This window comes from Callionymus lyra, chromosome 15, assembly GCF_982586985.1.
Source record: "Callionymus lyra chromosome 15, fCalLyr1.hap1.1, whole genome shotgun sequence".
NCBI classification, from domain to species: Eukaryota; Metazoa; Chordata; class Actinopteri; order Syngnathiformes; family Callionymidae; genus Callionymus; species Callionymus lyra.
In genome coordinates this window covers 15,699,481-15,720,124 of record NC_141832.1, presented here as the reverse complement: position 1 = coordinate 15,720,124, position 20,644 = coordinate 15,699,481, and the positions used below count along the sequence as shown (strand labels likewise).

General features: G+C 34.4%; 1 protein-coding gene across 5 annotated transcripts in view; it reads left to right on the top strand.

Moving 5' to 3' along the window:
• arhgap44a (Rho GTPase activating protein 44a) overlaps nucleotides 1-20,644 on the top strand; it is a 37,794-nt gene that overhangs the window by 2,479 nt on the left and 14,671 nt on the right. For 4 of the 5 annotated variants that reach the window (XM_087808755.1, XM_087808751.1, XM_087808754.1 and 1 more), the window contains exons 2-14: nucleotides 13,597-13,636; nucleotides 15,094-15,213; nucleotides 15,278-15,354; nucleotides 15,431-15,542; nucleotides 15,624-15,700; nucleotides 15,768-15,882; nucleotides 16,905-16,973; nucleotides 17,044-17,125; nucleotides 18,402-18,529; nucleotides 18,665-18,776; nucleotides 20,181-20,262; nucleotides 20,322-20,402; nucleotides 20,472-20,585. In XM_087808755.1, the coding sequence (XP_087664881.1) occupies nucleotides 13,597-13,636; nucleotides 15,094-15,213; nucleotides 15,278-15,354; nucleotides 15,431-15,542; nucleotides 15,624-15,700; nucleotides 15,768-15,882; nucleotides 16,905-16,973; nucleotides 17,044-17,125; nucleotides 18,402-18,529; nucleotides 18,665-18,776; nucleotides 20,181-20,262; nucleotides 20,322-20,402; nucleotides 20,472-20,585 (1,209 nt within the window). The remainder of the gene's footprint in view (nucleotides 1-13,596; nucleotides 13,637-15,093; nucleotides 15,214-15,277; nucleotides 15,355-15,430; nucleotides 15,543-15,623; nucleotides 15,701-15,767; nucleotides 15,883-16,904; nucleotides 16,974-17,043; nucleotides 17,126-18,401; nucleotides 18,530-18,664; nucleotides 18,777-20,180; nucleotides 20,263-20,321; nucleotides 20,403-20,471; nucleotides 20,586-20,644) is intronic. The other variant, XM_087808752.1, reaches the window with a different exon arrangement.

Genomic DNA, 20,644 nt, shown 5'->3' with positions numbered 1-20,644 from the left:
CATCAGTGTTAGCATCAGTGTCAGCATCAGTGTCAGCATCTGTGTTAGCATCAGTTTCAGCATCCTTGTTAGCATCAGTGTCAGCATCCGTGTTAGCATCAGTGTCGGCATCAGTGTTAGCATCAGTGTCGGCATTCGTGTTAGCATCCGTTTCAGCATCAATGTTAGCATCTGTTTCAGCATCAGTGTCAGCTTCCATGTTAGCATCAGTGTCGGCATTCGTGTTAGCATCAGTGTTGGCATTTGTGTTAGCATCTGTTTCAGCATCAGTGTTAGCATCTGTTTCAGCATCAGTGTTAGCATCCATTTCAACATCAGTGTTAGCATCCGTGTTTGCATCAGTGTCGGCATACGTGTTGGCATCAGTGTCGGCATTCGTGTCGGCATCAGTGTCGGCATCAGTGTCGGCATACGTGTTAGCATCAGTGTCGGCATTCGTGTTGGCATTAGTGTCGGCATCAGTGTCGGCATACGTGTTAGCATCCGTTTCGGCATCAGTGTCAGCATCCATGTTAGCATCAGTGTCGGCAACAGTGTTAGCATCAGTTTCAGCATCAGTGTCAGCATCCGTCTTAGCATCAGTGTCGGCATCCGGCTTAGCATCAGTTTCAGCATCAGTGTCAGCATCCGTCTTAGCATCAGTGTCGGCATCCGGCTTAGCATCAGTTTCAGCATCAGTGTCAGCATCCGTCTTAGCATCAGTGTCGGCATCCGGCTTAGCATCAGTGTCAGCATCCTTATTAGCATCAGTGTCGGTATTCGTGTTAGCATCAGTTTCGGCATTCGTGTTAGCATCCGTTTCAGCATCCGTTTCAGCATCAGTGTTAGCATCAGTGTTAGCAAAGGTTTTAGCATCACAAACCTTTGTTCTAATCAACGTTTTAAGTTAACTTTTAAGTTTTATTTATACAGAAAGGTTGATCAACATATGAAACACCTAACACTTCAATTCTTCATGACAAACATGCATGAACACACACCCCACGACAAAAACAATTTCATGTTGCTACAACACACCTTTTTACATGTATTTGTAGCCTTTTTTAAAACATAATAGCAGATGTTTTGTCGTTCTCTATCATGGAAGAACAACAGTGTTAAATTCCTGGACGCTTGACTCCCATAATAGCTCTACAATCAACGCAACACACAAACATACAGCAACATGATTCATCTTCTGGAAATAAACGCCGGCTTCTCCAGGATTTCATGCATTTTTAAAATAAACGCAGTGATCCAAGTTTGAAATGTATTTATGGCTGCTCATTAAACATCCTGTTTTCCATGCATATAGGCGTCTGCGAGAAGAATGGCTGGGTGGAGTCGGACAAATGTTTGTGTGCGCAGGTTAATGATGCGACTTAATGGAACAGTTCACACAACAAACTCCCCTCCGATCTTCGCAATGGGATTCCTTTTTCTGCACATTTGTCTTCCCCACAGGGAGGACGGTGTGTTTTTCTTTTTTTGGTGGATAATCCCAGTGGAGTCGCACAGAAAATGTGTAAATGTTGACTTAAATCTTCTCGCTGTGTCTAATGAGTTCCTCGCTGAGGTGCAGTAATTGATTGTTTAACCAGATTTAAAAAAAAAAAAAGGTTTGGAAACAATGATAAAGTGAGCAGAGAATTCTGCGCAAAGTTTCATTTAAAAATACATTTAAACAGCATTTATCATTTAGTATTTACAAAATTGCAATACACAGTTATTTTGTACATTTTTATGATTTTACATTTAAAGAAAATAATAATAACAATGATTAAAAAACAATTTAGAAGTAAAAGTAAGTATAAAAAACTTACCTTACCTTACCGTAAAAACTGCCATGTAGACATTTTTCTTACAACAAAATAACTTAATTTAATAATGTTCTTTTTTTTTTTTCACCTTAATTTAATATAAATAATAAGAAAATATTTTTTTTATATATCATTACACAACTGTTGTTTTACCCTTACTGTAATTTTCTTTTTTAATGTATTATTTTCTAATATTTTATTTTTTAATTACTATAATCACATGTAGGAGTGTGAGAATATATCGGATATATTCAGGATACTGTATTGAATTGTAATCATATTTGTATTTTTATATTTCAAATTTTCTTTTTATCATAGTTCTTATTTGGTTTATATTTCGATAAAGTGTGTGTAGAATAAGATTATTCGTTTTTTTATTTTTATTTCATTTGTTCATTTTTGTGTTGCAATTAAACGTACGGCCGCTAGATGGCATCAGTCGTTACGCCCTACGCAGCTAACGAAAAAAAACAAACACGCAAGATGATTCCAGCTATGACTGTGGACGAGAGGATACAGTCAACTCCAACAGCATTAAAAGTTGCCGTTTGGACACATTTTGGTTTCAAAACAATTGAAAGAAGTTACGACTTCGTCAAGGGTTGCTCGACAATACTACAAATAAATCCTTGCTCCTAAATTTACGCAATATATCGTATAGTATCGCATCAACAGTTTCTTGCCAATACGCACCCTGATCTGATGCTTTATTTCTATTGAAATTGAAAAATTATGATGCATAAGAAAAATGCATAAATGTTAATAATGTAAAAATGATAAAGGCACAAGTTTCCATTTCTAATATAAGATTATCTTCAGTGTTGAATAATTATAATCCGAATCTGGGATGGAAGGTCGTGGCACAGCAGGGCGATCAGGTGTGCTGTGTCAACATTCCTTCCGGGCCTTTTTTTAAGTGTGGGTTTGTGCTTCCGCTCCCCCGGGCGACATCCATCTCGCGTCACGTGACCGAAGGTCCGACCAATCCTGGCGCTCGCCCTTCCGTCCGGAGGACGTGCAGCCATGCGTGGTCCGAAAGAAAGTGTTCACGGGCTCATCGGAGGAGACAACAGAATCTGCTGCTCCGCGAACATGTGACATGTGACGTCTCATCGGGAACGTCGGTTTCAATGTCAGTGACGTTTACTTCGAAGCCGTTTGATCCATAACCCCCCCCTGGTGGATGAAACAGATAAATTAGTTTTGCCCTCCCTTTTGTCCCTTCTTGACCCACTTCTCAATTCCCGGCTGTCTTAACATCTAGGTCTGCACATGGAGGTTTAAACGAACGTTTTTTTTCCAAACCTGTTATGTGACATTATCGTTTGGCGCGGCTCTGACCTCGAGGCCCTCGCTCGCCACTCAACAAGGCCATTATCGGAATCTGCAGCCATTTGCAGGTTGGCTTCTGAGCCCGAGATGCTTTTTTTTTTTTGCTTTTTTTCCCAGCAGCGCTTTGCTCGTTCACCCATCTGCCAGTCCTGGCTCTGCATGTCCGTGCACAGGAATTCATCAAAAAAATCAAGTTAAAAAAAAAGAGCCAAGAATGACGATAAGAAGGTTTTTTTCTAGGTCTTTTATTTTAAGAATAATATCTTGAAGATCCATGAAGCAGTGTCATTATCATCAGATCCCACTAGATGGCGGTCTCTGCATTATTTTCCTTTATTTTCAACTATTGTAATAAAATTTCACATCATTTTTAAACTGATGCCGCCACCTACTAACCTCTAAACAACTTGACACTGTTTCATGAAGCTTCGTCAGATCATCACTAGTTATCTAGTGAAATAGTTAAATATAGTATATGTGTCGACAGCTGCGAAAGCTGAAGGTCATTCAGCACCACAGAGATTTGCGAAACCTTCAAATGATTTGTGGATCCAGATGGTAATATGTATAACCACCAAAATTAAATGATCTATTCCTTGTCCATTTATTTCCAAAGTCCAGCAAGATCCTGATTATGACTGAGGACGAGAGGATACAGTGGACTCCAGCAGTTTTTAAAGCTGATGTTTGCACATATTTTGGTTTCAAAATAAATGAAAGCAGTTACGACTTCGTCAAGAGTCATGTGGTCTGTAAATTCTGCAACACCAGAGTCAAGTACTCGACAATACTACAAACGTATACTTGTTCCTACAGTATCGCAATATATCATATCCTTGCCTCTTATGCCTCTCTCTTATACAATCCCTTAACCTACTTAGCGAATGTAAACAAAAACATCTCTCCACTATTTAAAAAATGTCAACAGACAGACAAGAAAGACTTTTTACGTTGTAATCTTGTTCTTAATATTTAATCTTTTTATTATTAGTATTATTATTAATATTACTCTCCGTTGAGTTCTCTATTTGTGTTTCAAATGTATATACTTTTTCCCTTACTTACCTCTTTTTTAATTGTTCAATTCAAACTATCATTTACCTTTATTATATTATCTACGTTAATGTTTTTTAACTTCATTTTAATTATTACTTTTATTGTCATTATTGAAAGTTAAAAAAGAAAACTATCTGCAAAAGAACCATTTATTGTGGTTTTGTTAAATAGTCAGTGATTACTGTTAAATCTTAAATTAAAACTTTTTTTTTTATTCAGTCTTTTTTTATGTCTTATCTAATTACTTAGATCTAAATGCTTTACAAGGACATATGCAATTATAATATTAGATTTTATTAGCTACTATATGAAACTAGCTCAGTATATATACACAATTCAACCTTGTGTGAGTGTGCGTTAGAAAGAAGAATAAAAGGAAATTATCGTGATGCAATTAAAAAAAAGAACAAGATAAAATGCTACACAAATGAGTAATAGTAAGACTTCCTAAGCTTTGGAACAATCTTCCTCTCTCTCTGCGCTTGATGGATCTACTGACTCCTTTAAGAAACATCTTAAGACGTTTTTTATTTGTTCAGGCTTTTCCTTGATTTTCTGGAACTCCTGTGTTGTTCTCAGTATTATCTTGATCTTTAAAGTATGTACTTTTTTGAGTACTGTTTTGATTGTTTAAGCACTTTGTGACCCTGGTCTCGAAAAGCGCTATATAAATAAATATTACTTACTTACTTACTTACTTAAAAAGCGTAAAAAACAACTTGTAACTAACAATAAACACATCCTTTTTTCCTCATTTGTTTTAGTGAGGAAACTAGACAGTTTAGAGACGCCAATAACACACTTGTGTGTGTATACACTCAGGTTTCCTCCCGTACCTCAAGAACATACAGAATAAAACTTTAGTTTTATGTGCTGCCAGATAATAGCTAGCGTCTTTTACGTCAGCGGTCTTTGCAAAGAAACCCTGGGATCTGAATCTTAGACTGATATTATCACATGTAAATGATAATAATCCTGCTTAATATTACGCCGCCTGTTACGACCGCGAGTCAGAGGGAACATGTGGTCGGTGACGGATACCCCAGGAAACCCCACTGAATACAAATGAGGCACTTTTTTAAACCCCCCCTCGAGATGTTGCCGTGTCAGCAAGTAGTAGAATCTTCTATTAACAACTAGATTTGATGCCATAGAATCCATGTCGACGAGGCCTGTTAGCGCGCCGCAGAGACAACGGCGGCGGTTCTAAAGAGCCTTTGTTCTCGGGGGCCATCAAAGGAAAGATGATGCAATAACTGACACTTACCACGCCACAAGACGACGGATCTCTGGAACAGAGGAGCGTTTGAAAAGGGTCGACGTGGCTAACGACGGGCGTTCAGGACGTAGCGGAGTCATTCGGTCTTGGGCTCGATCATGGGACCAAAATGGGGGGAAGATCATCAGGGTTCAAAAGGGTCTCCTGGGGCCATGACCTTAGACACAGATGACTTAGTTAAAAGGTTAGTTCAGTCGTTTTATTTTCACCCTCAAGTCGATTATTTTCAGAGTAAACATGCGTTTTTCGCTGGTAGAAATGTACTTTTCTTCCTCCAAAAATACACTTAAATACCTCCATGACGTCCCTCTCGTATTGAAGGCTGGACAAGAGAAATTATTCCGAAAAAAAATTAAACAAGTCTATACTTTACGCTAGTTTGTAGCCGATAACATGGTATCATGCATATTCAACTGTCTGTGTGGTATGTTAAGTAAGTAAGTAGGTTATTTATATTTATACTTGGGTGACTTGGGTCGGTCTGTCAAACTGAGCCTGAGAGACCTGGGTGTTGTATTGGACAAAGACATGTCTTTAGTTCAAAACTGCAGTAAACTGACCAGAATCTGTATCCTTCAACTTAGAAAAATGCTAGCCTTTTAGCTTCTGCTAATAACAATGTTAAAATATGAACTTGTTTAATTGTTTTTCGAACAATTTCAAATGTCGAGGCTTCAATACAACAGAGACATACGTTACAGACGACCAGTACGGAGCTATTTGGATTTTTTTAAGAGTCTTTTTGGACGAACAAAATTTACAGTTAGCACCGTTCGTGGACCTTAATTTCTTCCTGTTACTCCAAAAATACATGAGTTACTCTGAAAATAATCTCAACCCTTAGTCGACATGAGGGTGAGTAGAGAATAAGTGAAATTTGGGTGAACTATCCCTTTAAGAAAACGTGAACGAAGGGTTGGGGGGGGATCGTATACATCACGCGTGGTGGCTAAAGCTTCTCTCCACGTTGCCTAGCAACTCTCGCTTTCGGTGTTAGCGGTTTCATCAGAAAACGTTGGCGTCTCCAGCCCACGTTTTCCCGCAGGATCTCGTCCCACCATCAAGGTCGCGGCGAGGTTGAGATTTTTTTGTTCCTTCCTGGCTTTTTTAATCGACTTCACACCAGTGTGTGTGTGTGTGTGTGTGTGCAGATGTCAACACGAAGTCTTTCAGCCTGAATGAAGTTATTAGAGAAAACGCACATACTTGTGTTTCTCCCTCCCTCGCCGGACACTAGTGTGTGTGTGTGTGTGTGTGTGTGTGTGTGTGTGTGTGTGTGTGTGGGGGTGTGTGTGTGTGTGTGTGTGTGTGTGTGTGTGTGTGTGTGTGTGTGTGTGTGTGTGTGTGTCCTCTCGCAGTTATTCTTGCATACTTAACGGAACCGTGACCTAGTTAGCCGGACCACTACAGTAAGTGGGTTTTTCTGTTTTAGCGCCCCCGTCGTCCTCGCCGCTCCATCCTTCTCCTCCAGGAGGGGCCGAGGCCGTGAGCGGCGTTTCCATGGTGAAGGTCTGGAGGAGAGAGGGGGGGGGGGGATATTCATATTCATGTTGCTAGCGTGAGCTACACTCTTGTTGCGTCGCTGCCGACTGTTGCTCTCATGCCAGTTCTCCGGGGCCATGTGCTGTTCTGCCGAGGCCCCGGGGCCACCGTTCTGCTCCAGTGCCCTCTCTCCACGCCGCCTTGGAACTAGCATGTAGCACAGACCCGCCGGGCTTTAGCGGGAACTTTTGTAGCATCCATTTGAATCACTTTGACCTGTTGAAGGAATGATATGATATGATATGATATGATATGATATGATATGATATGATATGACATCCATCCATCCATCCATCCATCCATCCATCCATCCATCCATCCATCCATCCATCCATCCATCCATCCATCCATCCATCCATCCATCCATCCATCCATCCATCCATCCATCCATCCATCCATCCATCCATCCATCCATCCATCCATCCATCCATCCATCCATCCATCCATCCATCCATCCATCCATCCATCCATCCATCCATCCATCCATCCATCCATCCATCCATCCATCCATCCATCCATCCATCCATCCATCCATCCATCCATCCATCCATCCATCCATCCTAAAATAGGCGTGTATATTGGCAAGAATCTGGTAATGCGAGGCGACAATTACGGCATATTGTGATACTGTAGGATATATTCGTAGTATTGTCGAGTACTTGACTCTGGTGTTGCAGTATTTACAGACTGCATGACTCTTGACGAAGTCGTAACTGCTTTCATTTCTTTTGTAACCAAAATATGAACAAACGACAGCTTTAAAAGCTGCATGAGTCCACTGTATCCTCTCGTCCTCAGTCATTGCCAGAAGGCAACTAGATCTTAATATCTTCATTCAAAGTTTGTCAGGAACAGACTTTGCTTTTGACTTGTTTAAGTAGAACAGAAAAGGTTACTGGTAAAAACTATTCCAAAAATAATAAAGTTAACTTTAAGAAAAAGTATAAGTGATCCAAAATGACAAAACAGGAAGTAGTTTAACAAATAAAAAACAAATTAAGAGTGGGTCCTGACATCAAGCTAATCTCTTTTTCAAATAGAAAGAAACAAAATCAACATTCACTTTTCAGAAAACATAAATAAACGCTAATCCTGTTTTTGTTATGAATTCCTATGATGTTTTGTTTTTTTTCCCACTAATTATTTAATCCCTACTTTTCTTCTTCACTTAGTGGTTTTTATTCACGGTACTACATTAAATGACAGGGACTGAAGTTGTAAAATAAGAGATGAAGTAGAATACTCACTCTATATACACAAACAAGTTATCTTATTAGCACTTTTTGATTGTTGCCGTACAAGATGGAGAGTCATTGGACAGAGAAGCTTCCACTTGAATTACGTTATGGATGTGTAACACGAACAAAAACACAGGACGTCTTGGAGTATTTTAAACTGTTTCAGGTAAAAAAATAAAGTGGCAGATGTTTGCAGAAATGACCACATGGCCGACAGACAAGCCGCACGTGTCTTCCCCTTTTCCCAGGATGCATCTTGTTCCGCTGGACTCGGTCAACCTTCACAATGTTGATTTTTGAGTCTGGATTCTTCTGTTGACAACAAACGTTTCCGAATTAATACAGTTCATCTTCGTCGTGGTCTGATGATGTTTGATGCGCGGAGGAGGAAATACCAGCCTCAGGAACACAAACACGAAGACAGTCGCTTGTTTTTCAACAGATTCGTGCAGATAAACTCGTCGGGCTTTGAAGCTCAGGGTCATGAATCTGAAGAAATCACGACGATAAATCTCAGAGACTTCTAGTTTTCATCTCATCCCCCTTGTTTTTCATGTAAACGTTGCTGCTCTCCTGTGTTCCACTGCAGGAAGAACACACTTACCGCACTAAGAGAAGGATTAAAAAATATTAAAAGCTTGTGTACTTGTTTATAAGTCGTCTGTGTTACCAAATGAAGAGAGAGTTTCTATACTTTGATGAAGGTTCACATGAGGATGAAAATTCCACAAATTTTCTACCTTTAGTTTCGCTTTTAAATATATCACAGTTGTTGATATTGAGGCCAGTGGAAGCTCCTCTATAGGGCGCCGCCTGGCAACATATTATTTTATATATTTCACTTATTTAAGTTTGTTTTTGAGTCTATAAAATATCGATATCGTGATTTATCGCAATATTTATTTCATATCAATATTCAATAGCACTGTATGGTTTAACAAATAAATAAATAGATTTTTGGGGCTTTTCAAATAGTACTTTATTTTTTTACCATGGTTATTATCCACAGAGTTTGTTAATTTTCATTTTGTTTCAATTAAACTGTCATTACGTCCAACGCAGCTAGAGAAACATTGAAATCCGGCACGATGACTGAGGACGAGAGGATACAGTCGATTCCAGCAGCTTTTAAAGCTGACGTTTGTTCATATTTTGGTTCGAAAACAAATGAAAGCAGTTACAACTTCTTCCAGAGTCATGTGGTCTGTAAATTCTGCAACACCAGAGTCAAGTACTCGACAATACTGCAAAAATATACTTGCTGCAGTTACTACAGTATCACAATGTATTGTATCGTTTTCCCTGTATCGTGATACGTATCATATTACTAGATTCTTACTAATACACGCACCTAATGTTTGTATATATCTGGGTTGTTGGTCTAGAAAACAAGCTATTCACGTTAATATATAAGTTATAAACTTACAAATATTTAGTTTGTTAATAAACCTGTTTGTTTAATAATTTAAAAAATATATATATGTTTTGAAAAAAAAATAACATCATCAAATATTATCATTTGATTTTTTTTCCCCTTCAAAATTATTTTGGTATAAATAATCGAATTATTTATATATATAAATTATGTGATGATAATTATATATTTAATATTATACTGCGCCCTCAATAATAATATGTCATTAAATCCATAAAATAAATTTAATTTGTATTGCAGAAGCGTAATCTCACATTCAAATATTTACAAAAATGTAACTTTCAACTTAAGTGAATTTTATGATTTCTTTATTTCTTTATTTAGTTTTAAATGAAATCACATGTTTCACAATAAAGTATATATATCATTTTGACAGTAGTTTACGAAGATGATCAGAGTATCATGAGTTATTTATTATTATTATTAATGAATCACAATAAAAAATAAATGGATGAAATAAACAAAATAACATAACATGAATGAATAAGAAATAAATATAAACTTGAGAATTTGTTCATATTAACGCTATACTCCTTAAATTCACTTTTATATATTCAAAATTAAACATTAAACTATGTTTTAAAAATACAAGCTTGACTTTTTAAAACAGACTATTATATTTCAAACATTTATTTGGCTTTTGAAATCAGTTTTTGTCTTCAAGGCGAATTTAGCATTAGCTTTAGCATCTATCCTCAAATAGATTCAACAATATCTTTAAACTTATACCAATCTTCCCTTTAATTGTGTTCTTATCTGGTATATTTAAGGTTTAACTGATGACATTCATAGACGCAAAACACATAGTTGAAATACTACGTCTCGAGGACCACAAGAAACGAGATCACTGTCTCGAAGCTGAATGTATTTCTGATCCTTCCTGTAGGTCACGGAGCCAACATCCTCCAATCAGAGTCATCTTTAGCAAACCATGCCACTTATCTCCTCCATCACTCTTTCACACATGTTTCCTGTAATTTCCCCAAAGCTCTCCTCGCTCACAGTGTGATTAGATCCAACGCTACGTGGTTTGACCCAATTCCCAGCGACCGTGAAAACACAGCTCACTTTATTACGGCATCACTTGAACCTACAGACGTGAGAGAAGAACTACTTTGTATATTTAAATTAAAGAAAGTTATGAAAGAAAGTTGGATCAATAGCTCGGTATTGTCTGGTGGCACTTTTATACCAGCATGTATATATTGGATTAGCCGAAGTACTCGTTGTTACCCAAGGATTTTCAGAAGTAAAACCGCGAAAATTCTGAAAATCATGCAGAAGCTGCTCGGGGCTAAAAGAAGGAGATGAACGTTGAGACTTTAAAAGGCTGTGACTTGTTAAATATTTCAGCCGCAAAGAGACTTAATTTAGTTTAAAACACTCCTTGGAATGTGACGGAGAAAATGAAGCTGGCTATTGTAACTATAAGGGAGTAACGAACGCACAATTGTTGTCGGTCTCTTTGGCCTTTTTCGAAAAATCAGAACACAGTAGTTCATGGGGCCATATTGATCCCAAGATCTATATAGATATACTGTATATATACTGTTTATTTTTACTGTTTTTACTGTTAGTATACATGTGCGTTTGTATAAATTAATTATTGTCCAATTATTGAGTAAAACAATTAAACTTTCAATATTCAAAATATTGAATTCAATTGTTTAATTAAAAGAAAATTCAACTTTCATCCTTCAAAATAGTGAATTCTAGTTTAAAAAAGCAAACAATTTAACCTTTCAAAATTATTACAAGCCAATTCCAACTTTAAATATTAAAATTGTTCAGTTATTAATCAAAGACCAAGTTAACCGTTAAATAATCAAATGATTGAATTAAATTATTAAATAAAGACTAAGTTAACTGTTAATTAATCAAATTAAGGAATTAAATTATTGATTAAAGACTAAGCTAACCATTACAAAATCAAATTATTGAATTCAATTATTAAATAAAGAATAAGGTAACCTTTAAATATTCAAATTCTTGAATTTGATTTAAAAAAAATTGAAACTTGCAATATTAAAATTCTTAAATTGAATAATAAAAAACAAATTAAATTAATTTATTAAAATAAAATAAAAAGTTTTAATAAAATGTAAAAAAAAGTAGTTAATAACACATTTGATTCCATCAAGTTCAAATGTATGATCTTCATGTAATAATAAATAGATGTTTTTTATTTTTTCGCAAACACATTTCTTTCTCCCAACATAAGTTTTACTTTTAACCAAAGTCTCTGTATAATCTTTAACATCAATCATCTGTGTCTCTTATCTTATCTTAAACACACCAAATGTATCTACCAAACCAAAGCCTTAACTTTGAATCCCGTCTCTTGTTGTTTCTCGTGACATTTAAGTTAATCTAAGCGACACATGTTGTCGGCAGGAAGTGATGCATCTCGTTGGAACCGAGTCGAATTAGTCTCACTCCTGCATTCACCGCTGGTCACGTAACTGTCCTGAACTGTCTGAGATCATGGCGAGGAAGGACATGAACGAGCAAACACCAGGGCAGGTGCAGCTCCCCTCGAGCCCTCCTGTTATATATCAATGTCAGATTAATGGCGTGTGAAGATCCACTGAATCTCTCTGGAGCTACGAACATGTGTGTCCACCGACCGTGAAACTGTTTTGGCAGAGACGCTCTTAATGCACCGAGATCTATGGGTGTCGGAACACGACGTGTCATCAGAGCCTCGTAACAAGTGTTTTACGGTGTGTAGACATTAGCGATGGGTTCGACCGATGTTCACTGTTCTGCTGCTCCTGAGCACATAATGTGGGTTTTTACAAACCTTAAATGTGTAATTACACTTGATTTTACCAACTTTTATTTGTAGTCAGTTTTAAGATGACCTTTTTGTCTCCCTTTTTCTATGTTTGTGTTTTTATAGAGCTTTTTTGGGTACCTTGAAAACCGCTATAAAAAACGATGTATTATTATTAATAAAAATGTATGTAAATATTTATTTATTTATTTAATATTTTACTTTTGTTAGAAAATGTAATTGAAATATACTGTTTTACACTTTTTATTAAATTAAAATTCTCCAATAGTTACACTTAATGGTTAATATACTGTATAGTACATGTAAATATTTAGTTTTTTGATAATTGCATCTTTTGTTTTTGTTTTAAAAAAAAAAACGGTTTTCAAAGATCAATATTTAAGTCATTTAATAATACATTTTAATTTTCAGAATTTCAGAACATGATAATCGTTCCACTCCTTGTTTTTTTCTTGTGTTTTTGAAACATTTTTGTTTTAGCATTTAAAGATTTAATTTAATCTTTTTGTATCATTTTTTGTTCATTGTCTCTGTTTGTTTTCGTGTTTTTAAAAAGCTTTTTGTCTAACTTGTAAAGCGCTATTAAAATGTATGTATTATCATTATTAATAAAATGTAAGTAAATATTTATTTATTTACAAGTTTACTTTTGTTAGAAATTTTAATTAAAATGTACTTTTTTACACGTTTTATTTAATAAATGGTTGATATATACATAGTACATGTAAATATGTAGTTTGCTGATAATTGCATGTGTTTAATCATTAAAAAAAACTTCGATTTAATTACATATTTTATTAGTTTTGTTTGTAAAAAAAGTTCATTTTTTATAGACCGATTACTTTCTTTTTAAATTATTTAACTATAAATGATATTTAAAAGTAAACATTCAATTAAAAAACTTCCAAATGTGTGTAGGTTTTATATTTGAACATTCTGTATTCTATTTAGTACTTTTCTAATATTGAACTTAATGTGTTTCTCCTCGATTCCAGGCTTTGTTTTTGTGCGTACGATACAATATTTTTCCCATAAAAGCTTCCATAACATAAATCATCTCAATGTATCTTCTTTTCTTGAGAGTTTATTAATCTTCTTTTTTTCATTTTTCTCTCCAGGGCTGAGAAAACAGAAGTGCTGAGCGAGGATCTTTTACAGGTAAAACAAATAAAAACCTTGTATTTCCTCTTTGAGAACAAATGTATTTAGTTGAGCTTCAAGGTCGAAAAACAGACAAAACTTAATTATAGTTTAATATCCTGTTTTCTGGAGCATTCTTGTTGTTGAACCGGCTTAAAGATGGAGTGAAGTTTAATAAGAGTGAATTAAAACATGCAGACGAGAAATAATCTTGTCCAGGAAGTAAGAAATGTTTGATCATTATTTATCACAAAAAACTTTTAATTAACTTTATTAACACCACTTACAAGCCTGGCTTTGTCTGCTTTAATCCTCAAATCATTTTTGGACATTAACACATTAATAAAAGTCCCTGAAGGCAACACTTTGTCTTCTTTTTTTGAGTTCTATGGTTATGACCATTTTTGTGGATCCTAAATTTAACTTTATTACTACGTTTCTTCATTTTATTTTAAATACGTTTCCTATTGTATGCCCTTATTTTTACGCTCTTGAAAAAGTTTTATTTTATTTTATATATATACATATATATACTGTATATATATATATATATATATATATATATATATATATATATATATATATATATACGTATATATATATGTATTTATATATATATATGTATTTATACTCTAACCATTAATTCCATGTCCATTTTGATTGTGAACATTTTTTTGGTTTGAACTTTTTGGTCTAAAACTGAAATATTTTTGGAAAATTGTGAAGTAATCTTTAAGATCAGGACTGACTTAGACTTAAATAATAATAGAATAAAATTAGTTGCAAAAATTTAGGTTAAGGATGGAGGAAAATATGCCTTTATTTGTGTTTTTTGGACCAAGGAAAAAGAAAAAAAAAATCCTGTTGCTCATCATCGACTGTTTAAGGCTCTTTTTTATTGTCTTTTCACGTGTATTTTTCCACATTTAGAAAATCCAGGCTATAAAAAATGCTTTAACCCCTGTGTTATCTCAGTGTCAAATTCGGGTCACCTTGACCCAGAGACAAATGTGCCTGTATTAAATTTAAGAGTTTTGGGGGTTTTTTTTGTTGAATATTTGAAATTGGATTCAAAGATTTAATATTCAATATTCTAATGATATGTAATATGTAATGGTTGAATTTAACATAAAAAAAACATTTTTAAACATTTTTTTTCTTTACTGAAAATTTCTCTTATAAAGTGCTGTCTTTTGTTGAAATTGAACTTAATCATTTCTTTATTGAAAGGTTGAATTTGTTTTTATTGAAAAATGTAATTTAATCATTTCTATATTGAAAGGTTGAATTTTTTATTGTAATGTAAGTAAAATATTTTCCAAATAAACTTTTATACATTATACACATATACTTTGATATTATAACGACAATAATCCCCAAATAAATGAACTAAATTTTAAAAAAATAATAATTTGTAGCCTTTTAAACTCAACATAAAATTCCGACGATGATTGACGTCTTGCGATCCATCTCAGGTGGAGAAGCGTCTGGATCTGGTCAAGCAGGTGACACACAGCACTCACAAGAAGCTGACGGCGTGCCTGCAGGGACAGCAGGGCGCCGACGTGGAGAAAAGATCCGTCAAGTCACCGTCGGTAAGTCATCCATCATCCTGTCTGACGGGGAAAAAAAAACTATCACTGACGCCTTTTGTCGCAGAAGAAGCTGCCGCTCGCCATCCTGGCTCAATGTATGGTGGAGGGAGCTGCCGTGTTGGGCGACGACTCGCTCCTCGGGTGAGTTCATGCTGGAGATGAGTGTTTTTTTTTAAACATTTTTTACTTTAAAGTGTTTTTTTGTTTTACTTCACAGGAAGATGCTGAAGATGTGCGGCGAGACGGAGGAGAAGCTGGCGCAGGAGCTCATCCAGTTCGAGTTCCAGATCGAGAGAGACGTGGTGGAGCCTCTTTACCTGCTGGCCGAGGTGATTTGCAGCCGTTCCCGCCCTTAAAAAAAAGGGTTTTAATCAATTTAATAACTTTTTCTTTCTTTTTTTTTTTTTTAGGTCGACATCCCAAACATCCAGAAGCAACGAAAGCACTTAGCCAAACTAGTCTTGGACATGGACTCGTCTCGCACAAGGTGGACAGAAATAAAAATAAACATTTTTTTTGTTAAATGACAACCTTTTTTTAATTTTTTTTTATAGATTTCACCAAGCGTCCAAGTCTTCGAGTCACCCCAGCACACTACAGCCGGGCGCCAAGTCCGAGTCTCTCAGAGAAGAAATGGAAGAGGCTGCCACAAGGATGGAGATTTGCAGGGTGAGAAGCAAATAAAAAGAAAAACATTTAAAAAATGATTTCTAGGGTAAATCGTAGGTGGCCCGCGGGCCGAAATCTGGCCGACAGAGTCGAGTTCTGTGGCCCACGATGATTTTTGAATTGTGTTTTGTTTAAAAAAAATTTAACAAGAAATACTCACGAAAAGGGCAAACTAAAATAGGGGGGAAAAAACTAAAAATTTAGTTAAAAACATAAATAAAAGGAATTGGAGCACATTTGTTTTTATTATAGAAAATAATTAATTCAAACATTTTTTACTTTTTTCTATATTCTCTATAAATTGTATTTTCTGTTGTTAAAAAGGGCAAACAAAATAAATAAGGTTCAATTTAAATTTAAATTTAAATGTTATTAATATCTCACAAGAGAACATTCAAAATGTTGTCAGTTAATCTGGAAACTTGTACCAAAAAATTGATGATTGTATTTAAAAAAAAAACACATTTCAATATCCTTATGAAACTTAAAGAATATTTTCAAAATAAAATTATACGCACACTGCTTTATTAGTTATTAATTTTACAATTTAAAGGGTTAAACTTCTCACACTCTGACATTAAAGGAATACTCCAGAATAAACACAAAATTGTGAGATTTTTTTCTTTACAAGGAAAGTCTACACACAAAATATATCTTATAACAAATTAAAGAGTGAAAATTAATACTTTTTACTTTGATCTTTTTTATTTTATGACGTTTTGCACCTTGAGTTGTTGCGTTTTATCTAAAATATAAAACTTTAAAGTCGAATTATAAAATTAAAAAATAATGTAAAACCAGGTAAAACATTTCTTGTTCTGTTAAAAATGTGTTTTGTTGAAATAATAATTATTTTTCAGATACTAAGTATTTGTTTTTTTATTCCTATGAAAGATTTATTCAGGTAAAAAGGACATTTAAGTCTCCGATACAAGAACATTGACCTGGATACAAACTCTTTAAATCAAGATGTCGCTTTAAGATCTTCTGGCGTCTCTGATCAAAGTTCTTTCCTCCTCCAGGACCAGTTGTCGGCAGACATGTACAACTTCGTGGCCAAAGAAATCGACTATGCAAACTACTTCCAGACGGTGAGTGTCTCGCGTCTCTTTCGGCGACGGTTTTTTCCTTATCAGGACGATCTTATCTCGTCTTCCACAGATGATAGAAACACAGTCCGAGTATCACAGGAAGTCTTTGGAGATTCTGCAGAACATGCTGCCGCAGATTAAAGCTCAGCAAGGTCAGTAGAATCTGTTCGTACGACAATTACCCAAAATATAGTGTGAATAATTACTATTAAATCATGTTATATTTCAATATGAATCACAAAAGTCCTATAATAAAGGCCTTTACAGTAACGTTCAAAAATAAATAAAAATTAGCAATACATTTATTACTTTTTTATTATTTATTTTGCGTTTGATACGTACGTACGTAATATTATATATAATATAAATATATATAATTATATACAATATAAATTGTATTTTTTATTTTAACGAGACGATGTTATATTGAGTTAAACCAGTAATAATAAAATAAAATATAAACTGATTTGCTGATATAACATTTTCAATTTCAAAATAAAACAACATCAAAACGATAATCAAATAATGATATTTTTATTTGAAATTAAACAACATAGAAAGAAAAACTCGCATTTGGTGGTCCCTAAATATTGTTTTCGTTTAAAAGAAATACTCACAAAAGAGGCAAATGAAAAGTTCAATTAATCTCTTAATTCCCTTAATTATATTTTGTTTGAAATCATATATATATATATATATTTTTTTTTCAGCAAGAAAGGGCAAACAAAACAAAAAATGTTAAAAGTCCTGAAACAAATATCTTTACGACAAATTATATTTTTAGTTAAACCAGTTTAAAAATGTAGGAAATCAATTCATCATTTTAAAATTTTCTACATTATGAAGCTTCCTAAATTATTTTTCGTTTAATTTTTTTAAATAAAAATTATACAATATTGACGATAATTATAATTTATTTAAACAAGAAATACTAAAAAGGAGAAAAGTGAGAATCACAGATTTATATTTTAGTGACACAATTAAAAAACTAACCTACAAAGCCTTAAAAACAAATTTAAATTGTTCATTTGAAAAATCATTTCCGACCTGCTCTAGTAGAAGAACTTACATTTCCCTGATCCTTTGAGGCTACTGACTGCTTCATGTCACCTTTGGTGCTCCCTTAATTTAGTTTTTAGAAAAAAAAAAAAAACTTTTTCTTAGAGAAAAACTGACAAATAATGTAGCTTCATGAAACAGTGTCATGTTGTTTAGAGGCCAGTAGGTGGCGCCATCAGTTTTAAAATGATGTTTCATTGGAACAGTTGTTCAAAACAAAGGAAAATAGTGCAGAGACCTAGTTGACTGTGAAAATAATGGCACTGCTTCATGAAGCTTCATCAAACCATCACTATGTATGAGTATATCATCCCAATAAGTGACTTTATATAATATATTTATATATGGTGTGTACGTGTGTGGTTGCAGAGGCGTGGGTGGAGAAGCCGTCGTTCGGCAAGTCTCTGGAGGAACATCTGAACATCAGCGGCAGAGAGATCGCCTTCCCGGTGGAGGCCTGCGTCACCATGCTGCTGGAGTGTGGCATGGAGGAGGAGGTGAACGCTCGCTGTTGAGGAAACACTCACACATGAAAATACATCTTTTTATATCTGCTTTCATGAAGCCATTTCACCCACTGTGACGTAAAACAAGAATTCATTTCCCCCCCACTCGTTTGTGTTTTCCTGCAGGGTCTCTTCCGAGTGGCTCCGTCGGCTTCGAAGCTGAAGAAGCTGAAAGCGTCGCTGGACTGCGGAGTGTTGGATGTGCAGGAGTATTCGTCCGACCCGCACGCCATCGCAGGTGAACGTCTGTGCCCACGTGCACGCCCACGTGCACGCCCACGTCACAAAGACTGTGCAGAGAAGATGCTTAAACCGCCATCATTCTCTTATTCAGATGAACGTCTCAGCATCGGATTAGCATCTTATGTTTTTTAAATGAGTGTCTTTTAATGTTCGGTGTGTAAAATTGTTTTTTTTTTCAAATAGGAAGCACAATTATTCTTCATTTAAAATAGTTCACGTACTTTATTTAATTACAGACTAATTTTTTTTTTTTATTAATTAAATACTATTCAACAGTGATGAAGAGAATTTATTTTTAGAAAAAAACTGTTAGAAAGAAAAAGATATAAATAATAAATATATATATATATACTGTATATATAAATAATATAAATAATGTATGTTATATTTTAACATAGAATATATAATAGTCTGTGTTTTTTTTTTAAATTAATTATTCAATTTCATTAAACTTTGTGTAGTGATGGTGTGATGAAGCTCCCTCTGGGTCAAGGTGACCCGGAAACCAGAAAAAAATGTGTTTTTGGTACAACTTGATTCAGAGGCAACACAAGGACTAAAAAAGCTAAATAAGTAATAATGTAAAAAAAATAATTGTGTCTTTATTCTGTATTTTTTATGTAAATTTCTGCAGTACTAGTATCATTTTTCAACATTTTAACAAAGTATGTGTTGCATAAATACATTTTGATTTAAACATTTTTTTTGCAATAATATCTATAATTTGACACACAATCAGGTGTCATATTATTAGTTTTGCTAGAAATTATATTCATTAAAAATGCATGATAAAAAAAAATTAATAATAATAAAAATGTAATTTCATATTAAGTTGTATTAATTTATATTAATTCCATAAGTCTTAATTCTGTATTTTCATATTTTATACGAAAGGAAAATGCAAAAATATTAATTAAATTTTTTTAAATGATGACGACAATTTTAAAGTAATTTACACACTTATAATTAATGATTTAAATATCAACAAAAATGTCCACAAAAAGTTGGTAATTTCAAGTTTTATTTATAAAAACATATTTAAAAAAATGTTAATCTGTTTTACACTAATATTTAAAATTGCATAAAAATGTGTTTTGTTCTGTGTAATATTTCAGTGAATAATTATCAAATTTAATTAAGAAAATTATAATATTAATGTAAAAAAAAATGTTTATTTCAAAATCTTATTTCTGTATTTTCATATTTTGTATTTAAAGAAATTACAAAAATATATACTGTATATTTTTAAAAAATGTATAAAATTCATTTTTTATACGTTAATTATTTAAGCATCTACTTATTTTAAAATGTATTTTGTAATATTTTTATAAATTGAAAAAATACTCAGTACTTAAAAATGAATATATTATATATAATACATCGTACATTATATTCACAGGAGCTCTGAAGTCGTACCTCCGAGAACTTCCAGATCCTCTCATGACCACTGAACTCTACGACGAATGGATCCAGGCGTCAAAGTGAGTCTTTTCCTAGATTTGAATCCACACTTGAGTCATTTTATCACGTTTTTTTTCAGCGTTCAAGACACAGACAAGCAACTCCAGGCGTTAATGGCTGCGTGTGAAAAACTCCCGACAGATAATTTAAACAACTTCAGGTCGGCAGCATCTTGATTGTGCTCTTGTTACGACTGTTGCAGTGCGTTATGGATTTTCTTTTTCAACAGATACCTGATCAAGTTCTTATCCAAGCTGACGGACTATCAAGACTCGAACAAGATGACGCCCGGAAACATAGCGATCGTCCTCGGCCCGAATCTGCTCTGGACGCACACGGAGCCGTAAGTTGTTGTTTTGACTCTTGGAAAGTGTGCGACGTATTTTTTTTCGATGTCGTTCT